The 10,962-nt window shown below is 35.0% G+C and overlaps 1 protein-coding gene across 1 annotated transcript; it reads left to right on the forward strand.

Annotated features, from left to right (window-relative positions):
- Positions 1–280: 280 nt before the first annotated feature.
- LOC132560294 (F-box/LRR-repeat protein 14-like) lies at positions 281–5,179 on the forward strand. The gene has a single exon (XM_060224959.1). It carries the CDS (start codon positions 281–283, stop codon positions 1,493–1,495), a length of 1,215 nt encoding a protein of 404 aa, XP_060080942.1. The 3' UTR covers positions 1,496–5,179.
- The last annotated feature ends 5,783 nt before the right edge of the window (positions 5,180–10,962 follow it).

Consider the following 10,962-nt stretch of genomic DNA (forward strand, 5'->3'; position numbering starts at 1 on the left):
AAAAAATTTGAAAATTCATATTTTAATCTTTTGAAATAGTATGTTTTATATATACAAAGATACATATCTTGATTTAAGAAAACATGCGCCTTAACTATTCAGATTTTAACATGGAAATTCAATTACAGACCTATGCAGGTTGATCTCTGATTTAACTAAGTTCACCCATAAATAAATCGTATGTCCCGGGTTTATACTAATATTGTCCAATCAATGAGCAGTGTTGTCTTCAGCTCTGCACTGTATTATGCTATCACGTGACATACAGCAACCATGCAAAATGGAGGCCAGGGGCTGGGGCTTAGTGCCCGCTGCTCACATTTCCTGTCTGTTTCCAGAGGTATTGACAATTATTTTCAGCTATCTTGATGTGAAAGACAAGGGGAGAGTAGCACAGGTTTGCACCGCATGGCGAGATGCAGCATATAGTCGTAGAGTTTGGCGAGGAATCGACGCTAAACTACACCTTCGTCGAGCGAACCCCTCTTTGTTTCCAAGTCTTGTGAAACGTGGTATTAAACGAGTGCAAATTTTAAGCTTGCGACGTAGCTTATTACGTGATGTGATATGTGGGATTCCAAATATTGAAACTCTGAATCTTAGCGGATGTTTTACATTAACGGATATCGGTCTTGGGCATGCCTTTTCACAAGATTTGCCGAGCATAACCGAGCTAAATCTAAGTCTGTGTAAACAACTGACGGACAGTAGCCTTGGGCGAATCGCCCAAAGTTTGAAAAACTTGGAACTGTTAGAGCTCGGTGGATGTTGTAACATCACAAATACAGGTCTCCTTCTGATAGCATGGGGTTTAAGGAAGTTAAAATCTTTAAATCTAAGGAGTTGTCGTCATGTTTCGGATGTTGGAATTGGGCATCTTGCAGGATTGAGTCCCCATGCAGCATCTGGCACTTTAGAACTCGAACACCTTGGACTACAAGACTGTCAAAAGCTCACTGACCAAGCCTTGAGGCATGTCAGTTCTGGCCTACTGAATCTCAAGACTATTAATCTCAGTTTCTGTGCGAGTGTCACAGACTCTGGGTTGAAATTTCTTGCCAAAATGCCTAGTTTAAAGGAACTCAACCTGCGAAGCTGTGATAATGTAAGTGACACTGGTCTTGGGTATCTGTCGGAAGGTACAGCCAGGATTGTAGCGTTAGATGTCAGTTTCTGCGACAAGATCGGTGATCAAGGGTTGGTGTTTCTTGCTCAAGGATTTTACAGTTTGCGGAGATTGTGTCTTAGTGCCTGTAACATAAGTGATGATGGCATGGACCGTCTTGTGAATTCTCTGCATGATTTAACAACTTTAAACATTGGCCAGTGTGTAAGAATCACAGACAGAAGTTTAGGCTTGGTGGCTGATCACCTTAAAAATCTTGAATCTATAGACTTATATGGGTGTACCAGAATCACAACAGTAGGCCTTGAAAGGATCATGCAGTTGCGTACTCTGTCAACACTGAATTTAGGCCTTTGGCATAAGAAATGATAAGGACTTAAATATATTTATAACAAATGACAACTCCATTGGTGCATTATAAAGAACAAATTTGAGAATATATATATTTTTATTTTCTGTCATTTACAATCTATCTTTAGCCAAGGTCATGACAAATTAAGTGAATCATTGGTTCAAGGGTTGATAATGTGATTTAATAGTTTATATTAAGTAACAGTTCATGTTAGAATTGACATGTACATTAATGTTTCTTTGCATTCCCAATAGATCCATTTCACATCATATTTGGGTAAAGATGTTGTAAAACTGGGCATTACAAATTATACTAAATATTTCATTTTCAATTATTCAATGTTATAGCCCACTATGTATTTGAATAGGTATGCATCTGTGCATTAAAAAACTAGTCCGTCCATGGTAAAAAACTGTTTTTCACTTAACTTCTCTGTTATCAGTGTAATTGCATAAATTTTTGTTAATATGTATATGTAAATTGACGTAATGGAGCTCTGATTGGCTAAAGGTTCATAGTTTCCATTGTGATGTCATTTGACATTTATGAAATTCATGTAGGAATCTTTATCCTTTTTTATAAAGTCTTGGAAAGTTTCCTCTTGATTTTTGATTGATCAAATGGTCAACTGATCCTGATCATCAGTCCATGTACTGGTAGTAAGATGGTTGAAAAAAGTCACTCTTTATTGATAATTTTGAAACTGTAGACATTTGTGTGAATCCTACATACAAGGGATTAAGTTCAGATTTACATCCTGGTATCATATCAATTAAATGATTATATTCTACATATGATTTGATAGGTCAAGGTTAAGAGTCACAGGATTAAGTATCATGCAAGAAATTGAGAACTTCTCAATGGATGTAGCACATATTCACACAGTGACACCATTGCCATACAATCTGATAACAACTTTCACACCTCAACCTGTTTTGGTTTTAATTAGTCAGAGAAAAGGTGTCAAAGGGCTCTAAAATCCTTCAGTTTTTTAAGACGCTTTTGTATTGGGGTATGTTCATGTGAATCCTGCTCATTTTATTTTTATTTTATGTATGGATAAATAATGTATGAAAAGCTTTTAAGACCTTTTTGATAAAACAGAATGAAGTACTATAAAAAATCTAAAATTCATAACATTATGGTTTTTAAAAAAAATGTTAATTCAGAAACACTCTTCAGCTATTCTTCTTGCATTCAGTAATAATATGTATAGATATTGCAGGGTTTTCCGTAAGAGCCGGTCGCCGGCCAATTTGACCAGCTACTTTGATAATTTGGCCGCCTACACCAATCCACTTCTGTAATAATGTTCCGTACAAGACTACACGTACACGGCAGGCCAGCCTCCTACTTTCACAACACAGCCTACTACTAACAAAATTATGGAAAACCCTGTATTGTCAAATTTGTTGCCCTACATCAATGCAACTTGGTGTAAGATATACTGAGTGTAATGTATGGTTTGTACATTGTATCGCTATATATAGCTATTGGGTATAATTTGCATATGCTACAGCTAACAAAATTACAATCATGTTGTGAAATGGATCTATTGTTGGACAGCAATAAATTACATAGAAATTGTTTTATATATATGTCTGTTTACGATATGTGACAATTACAAATATTTGTTTCAATTATGAAGCATGATTCAATGAAGTTATGTACATCGTGGATTAATTTTGAAGTAACTTATTTTAATACTGACAAAAGACTAAATTTGAAGATGCAGGGATTTGACACCAATTCCTTACTCAACAGTTCTAGATTGTCAATATGACATTATCAGTAAATGAAAAAGGGTCAGCTTAGCATAGCATTTTCTAACATAAAGCATTTCATACTTAAAATTAAATAGTATTATTAAGTTACCATTTCTGCAGCAAAGCATATTATAATGTTATGACAACTGGTCTGATCAAAGCAGATAGGCTTAAATAGCAGAGTAATACCAAATTGATATGGTTTGATCCTATTTTATATTTGGTATTTATTTAGTATTCATTTCTTCAGAGCTAATGCCAAAGACCTAAATTTTTATAGGTATTGTTGTACATATAAAACATATATATGGATCATTAGGTTGAGAATTTAATTCATGTCAAGTCCTTGCATATGAAGATTGGTCTATATTCACCAGGAGTTGTACAAATATCTTTTATAGCCTTCAGAAAGTCATGACTTGATCTCTGCACAGTGTGATGGTGTAGTCACCAGTATTATGACTTGATCTCTGCACAGTGGGATGGTGTAGTCACCAATATTGTGACTTGATCTCCACACCGAGTGATGGTGTAGTCGCCAATACTGTGACTTGTTCTCAACACTGAGTGATGGTGTAGCCACAAATACTGTGACTTGATCTCCACTCAGCAGGATGGTGTAGTCACCAATATTGTGACTTGATCTCCACACTGAGTGATGGTGTAGTCACCAATACAGTGACTTGTTCTCCACACTGAGTGATGGGGCAGTCATCAGTACTTTGACTTGTTCTCCGCACAGAGTGATGGTGTAGTCACCAATACTGTGACTTGTTCTCCACACTGAGTGATGGTGTAGTCATCAGTACTTTGACTTGTTCTCCGCACAGAGTGATGGTGTAGCCACAAATACTGTGACTTGATCTCCACACAGCAGGATGGTGTAGTCACCAATATTGTGACTTGATCTCCACACTGAATGATGGTGTAGTCACCAATACTGTGACTTGTTCTCCACACCGAGTGATGGTGTAGTCGCCAATACTGTGACTTGTTCTCCACACTGAGTGATGGTGTAGCCACAAGTACTGTGACTTGATCTCCACACAGCAGGATGGTGTAGTCACCAATATTGTGACTTGATCTCCACACTGAGTGATGGTGTAGTCACCAATACTGTGATTTGTTCTCCACACTGAGTGATGGGGCAGTCACCAATACTGTGACTTGATCTCCAAACTGAGTGATGGGGCAGTCATCAGTACTTTGACTTGTTCTATACACTGAGTGATGGTGTAGTCATCAGTACTGTGACTTGTTCTCCACACTGAGTGATGGGGCAGTCACCAATACTGTGACTTGATTTCCACACAGAGTGATGAGTGTAGCAACAAATATTGTGACTTGATCTCCACTCTAAGTGATGGGGCAGTTACCAGTATTATGACTTTGACTCCACACTTGGTGATTAAATAGCCAGTTTGGAAAAAAAAAATGTGCATACTAAGGTGGAGTTAAAGGATTTTTTCCCATCGTTTCAAATTTTCAGTATTTGAAATTGTTCAAGTTCACAGAAATTTTTGTGTCATGATGTACTGGACATAGATACCTATTTGTAATTATATGATATTGATTGACAGATGCATACATCTTCCAGTCAACATCACCCAATTACTTGGTCTCATTCTGTGATTCCAGTATCTAATAATGACAAGGTGTAACAACACAATGTCACATATGTTTTTACACTAATGTAATCACTTGTGTGGGACGTATCACCTTCTCATTTAGGAACGCGGTATGGATTCTCCTGTTAAACATACCATACATATCTTGATCCTTATTTTTACATACAGTTAGTTGAGATACTAAAAATAATGGCTATATCATGTATGTGCTGTGTTTTATTTATCTCAACAACTTTTCAATGTTTCTATATTTGAAAGAGTAACATTGATACTATTCTCCACATTCTATCGCATGTATTTTGTAAAAAAAAGCAAAAAAAAAACAGATTTATATAAAAACTGCCAAAATGATCTTCAGTTGTATATTTTTCTTTACATGATCAAATACATGTTTGCTAGTTAATTAAATTGATTGTCTGAATGTCAATCTAATAGCAATGGCACTGACAGTGAAATAGGTGCTGAACTTTCTGGACTTTCTTTACTCCATTGTTGTTATGAAGGCCAAATTTTCTTCAAGAGAGTTTCTTCACAGAGAAGCTTGAATATAATTCCATGTGAAACTGCAAAGAATTTGTCCTAAATATTTACCTGGGACATATACTTTGTACCAGCTTCTACTCACTTTAAGGTTTGTATCAGCTTCATTAGATGACAACGTACTCATTATCTATCATGGGCAAGAAAGCCTTTCAAGTTTGCTAAAGTTGAAATGATCTGACTCACTGTCAGAGGACACTTTTAACCTTGGAAGGATGTACTGTCTGATTTGTTGAGCTTACTGTAAGCTAAATAGTGGTAGGGTCCAGACTCCTGAATAGGGTATGATGGTGACCCCTTAAGTGTAGATAAAGACCTTAAATAGTGGTAGGGTCCAGACTCCTGAATAGGGTATGATGATGACCCCTTAAGAATAGATAAAGACATTAAATAGTGGTAGGGTCCAGACTCCTGAATAGGGTATGATGGTGAACCCTTAAGTATAAAGATGTTAAATAGTGGTAGGGTCCAGACTCCTGAATAGGGTATGATGATGACCCCTTAAGAATAGATAAAGACATTAAATAGTGGTAATGTCCAGACTCCTGAATAGGGTATGATGATGACCCCTTAAGAATAGATAAAGACATTAAATAGTGGTAGGGTCCAGATTCCTGAATAGGGTATGATGGTGACCCCTTAAGAATAGATAAAGACATTAAATAGTGGTAATGTCCAGACTCCTGAATAGGGTATGATGATGACCCCTTAAGAATAGATAAAGACATTAAATAGTGGTAGGGTCCAGATTCCTGAATAGGGTATGATGATGACCCCTTAAGAATAGATAAAGACATTAAATAGTGGTAATGTCCAGACTCCTGAATAGGGTATGATGATGACCCCTTAAGAATAGATAAAGACATTAAATAGTGGTAGGGTCCAGATTCCTGAATAGGGTATGATGGTGACCCCTTAAGTGTAGATAAAGAGGTTAAATAGTGGTAGGGTCCAGACTCCTGAATAGGGTATGATGATGACCCCTTAAGAATAGATAAAGACATTAAATAGTGGTAGGGTCCAGACTCCTGAATAGGGTATGATGATGACCCCTTAAGAATAGATAAAGACATTAAATAGTGGTAGGGTCCAGATTCCTGAATAGGGTATGATGATGACCCCTTAAGAATAGATAAAGACATTAAATAGTGGTAATGTCCAGACTCCTGAATAGGGTATGATGGTGACCCCTTAAGTATAGATAAAGTGGGTAGAAGAGGGCGAAAAACCATCTAGCTATTTCTTTGGTTTAGAAAATCGTAATTACACTTCTAAAATAATACCTAAGTGACTTTCTGATAATAATGAGTTACTAACACAACAAGAGGAGGTTTTAGGAGAGGTATATACATTTTACAAAGGTCTCTATGGAGGAGGGCACAATATAGATGATATGGAAAATATTAACCTAAATGATTATATAAATTTCAATGATATACCTAAATTGACACAATCTGAAGCAAATCACTTAGAAGGGGAGATAACTTATAAAGAAGCTGGGAATACTTTAAAACTAATGAAAAACAACAAAAGCCCTGGTTCGGACGGCTTCACAGCAGAATTTTTTAAATGTTTTTGGGGAAAATTAGGGGAATTCATTGTTAGATCAATTAATTTTGGATATTGTACAGGACAATTATCTATTACACAAAGACAAGGTTTAATTACATGTATACCAAAGGCAGACAAACCCAGACACTTCATTAAAAATTGGAGACCTACATCTTTATTGAATGTAGTATATAAAATTGCTTCGGGTTCAATTGCCAATAGATTAAAAACTGTTCTTAGTAAATTAATTAATGACGATCAAACTGGCTTCCTTTCTGGTAGATACATAGGCATCAATACTAGACTAATATATGACATTATGAAATACACAGAGGAGCATGATTTACCTGGCATGTTGCTCATGATAGATTTTGCAAAAGCGTTTTGACTCAATATCTTGGTCTTTCATTGAAAAAGTTCTTATTTTCTTTGGTTTTGGTAATAGTATAATTAATTGGTTTAACACGTTACACAAAAATGCTCAATCAGCTGTAAATCAGGGGGGTAATCTTTCTTCTTTCTTCAATATTGAGAGGGGCTGCAGACAGGGGGACCCAATCGCACCATATCTATTTATACTTTGTGCAGAGATTTTGGCAATTAGAATTAGGAAAAATTTTAACATTAAGGGGATTGAAATTGAAAATTGTCCACTTCTATTATCACAATACGCAGATGATACTTCACTAATACTTGATGGATAAAAAAACTCGCTAAAAGAATCAATTAAAGAGCTAAATATATTTGCAAAGTTTTCATGTTTAAAAGTAAATGTTGATAAGACCCAGGTTATATGGATTGGGAATAAAAAATTTAGTGATGACAGTTTTTTACCAGAATACAATTTGCAGTGGGGTAGGAGAAAATTTACCTTATTAGGGATAGAATTTAGTGTGAATCTCCATGAGATACCAAAACTTAATTTTGACAAAAAACTAATAAAACTAAAATCATTGCTAACTACATGGAAGAGAAGGTCATTGACTCCGATTGGAAAAATTAATATAATTAAGTCGCTACTTATATCTTAGTTTACTCATCTTTTCATTTCTTTACCTAATCCTGATAATGCCTTTTTTGCTAAGCTTAATTCTATGTTTTTTGAATATCAATGGAATGGGGGACCTGATAAAATTAAAAGGGAGATAATTGTGCAGAATTATGTAAATGGAGGTTTGAAAATGGTTGATGTTTTAGTCTTTTGTAATTCCTTAAAGTTAACTTGGATAAGAAGACTTTTCCAAACCACGGCTAAATGGCAGTATATTGTGAAATGTTACATTAATATGGGTCTTTTTGCAAATTGTGGGAGCGAGTACGCTGAGAATTGTAGTAAGAATTGTAGAAATGATTTTTGGAAAGACGTTTTCAAAATATTTCATCTCTTTAATAGTAAATACTACAATAATATTCATCAAGAACAGATACTAAAAACACCTTTGTGGTACAATGAAGAGATAAAGATAGCTGGTTTATCAGTGCTTTATAAGGAATTTTATAGCAAAAATATTTTTGTAATTAATGATTTAGTTAAAGACACAAACACTGGAGTTTTCTACTCATTTGGTGAATTTATTCAAAAATATAATGTAAATACAAACTTCCTGAAATATCAGAGTCTTCTGTCCTCAGTGAAGAAATTTATTTCTTCCCACAATACACATTTTCCTTTACCCACACTATCTTATCCTTACATTCCTGCTAATTTAGATCCTTTTCTTAAAGACAGTAAAGGCTCAAAAATTTTCTATGAAGCATTAATTAAGTCTAAACTGATTTCATCAGGAACCAGAAAATGGAATACATCATTTGAAGACATTGACAAACAAACATGGGAGAACTGTTACAAGATGCCATTAAAAGTCACCACTAATACAAAACTTATGTGGTTCCAATACAGAGTTATTCACCACATTCTGACTACTAATGTTTTTTTGTTTAAAATCAGAACAGTTATCTCCCCTCTCTGTACATTCTGTAACTAAGAACCTGAAACTATTATCCATATAATGTGGGAATGTCAAGAAGTACAAAAACTATTGCAAAGCTTTGAATCATTGTTAAATATTCTTTATATTCCCTTTTCTTTTAACAAGAAATCTTTTCTTTTTGGAATTATTTTTGATAAATTCTTACCCAGCAACCGAGTTGATAATGAAATTATTTTATTAATAAAACAGTATGTATACAAAACAAAATGTCTTCATAGCTCTTTAAGTTTAAATGCATTAATAAATATAATAAAGGACACTTATACAGTTCAAAAATACATAACAAATGGTAAAGATGATAAAGCAAAGAAAAAATTTGAAAACGAACGGAGAAAATGGGATGGTCTTATCAAGTTGTAACTCATAGCATCAGTGGCAAAAATCCATATTTGACAGCAGTTTATTCAAGTCACATCTGCAGCTCCTTAGCATCCAATAAATAACCTTAGTAGCCTTGCACACACACAAAAAGATGAAAATATATATAATTAAAACAGAACTATTTTTTTAATTTTTTTTATTGTTGTTTGCCATCCCAACCACTAAATATCATGTTGTTACGTATGTATATAGTCTTTTCTCTCTCTCTTTCTTTTTCTTCTTCCTTTTGAAAAAACTTAAAAAAAAACAATACAATGAGTGTGTAAGCACTTCCATGCTGACTACATCTTGTTGATAGCTCAGTCGAAGTTAAATTGATCAGGCTGCACCTGAATGAAGCTGTTTCTTTTTTGTTTTTTATTTTTTATCAGCGAAGAAGTACAGGCTTAAATAACAAGCTCAATATTATCTTATTTTGTATGTATACATTCCTATGACTATATGCAAATATATTGTTTATCAGTCTGGTCTGGTTTGGTCTGGTCTGATCTGGTCTAGTCTGTCTGTCTGTCTGTCTGAGTGTATGTCTGTCTGTGTGCGAAGGTATGTGTGAGGGTGTATGTGTTGATGGGTGAGAGTATGTATGAGTGAGGGTGTTAGTGGTGTTTAAGTACTTAAATATTGACCGTATATGAAACAATTTGTCTTTACATAAATATGTATGTGTGTATCTGCAAGGGAGAATGAATAGTAACTATGTATGAAACAATTTGTTTATACAGAAACATGTATGTGTGTACATGCAAGCAGAGACATATGTGTGTTATATATGTCTCTGATGCAAAAGAGAATGAAAAGTGACTGTGGATGAAACAACTTGTTTATAGATAAGTATCTATGTGTGTATATGCAAGGGAGAATGAATAGTGATTGTGTATGGAACAGTTTGTTTATGTGTGTGTATGGATACAGTATATAGTTGTTTTTGATTGTTGTGTGTATGAGCATGTCTTGCTTGAGATATACAAACAATAGCTACTATAAGAGCTGTCATGTGTGCAAAGGTGTGTGTGGGCTTGCATGAATGAGCAATAGGCTGTTTCATTGTATATTCCCTCTCTGTATCAACTCATTGTATTGAATAAAATGATAAATTACAAAAAAAAAGTATAGATAAAGAAGTTAAATAGTGGTAGGGTCCAGACTCCTGAATAGGGTATGATGGTGACTCCTTAAGTATAAAGACAACCCTCTGAACCAGGGCAGGAAATTTTATTAACAACTGAAACATTCCAACCTATGATGTGATCAGCTAGGGGAGCCCTCAATGAAAAACCATCGGGTATTGATAGTGGGCTGAAGCTTGTTTTGGTGAAATGGCAGGCGTGGTCATATACAGGAAATAGCAGGCTCAAATAGAGGGCAGAATGGTCATATACAGGTAATAGCGAGCTCTATTTGGAACAGAAATGCTAGCCAAATAAAGAAAATAGCAGGTGCTACAAGGAGAATGGTCAAATACAGGTAATAGCGAGCTCTATTTGGAACAGATATGCTAGCCAAATAAAGAAAATAGTGGGTGCTACAAGGAGAAGAATGGTCAAATAAAGAAAATAGCAGACTTAACTCAAGGACCAAATGCTCAAATAAAAGAAATAGAGGAATTTACGGAGAGACAGAACTGCTG

This window comes from Ylistrum balloti, unplaced genomic scaffold (genome assembly GCF_031769215.1).
Source record: "Ylistrum balloti isolate Yb309-2 unplaced genomic scaffold, AGI_CSIRO_Ybal_v1 Utg371048, whole genome shotgun sequence".
Lineage (NCBI taxonomy): Eukaryota > Metazoa > Mollusca > Bivalvia > Pectinida > Pectinidae > Ylistrum > Ylistrum balloti.

What these genes read in the sequence shown, in the direction of transcription:
- LOC132560294 (XM_060224959.1), top strand. Translation starts at nt 281, where the DNA reads ATGGAGGCCAGGGGCTGGGGCTTAGTGCCCGCTGCTCACATTTCCTGT.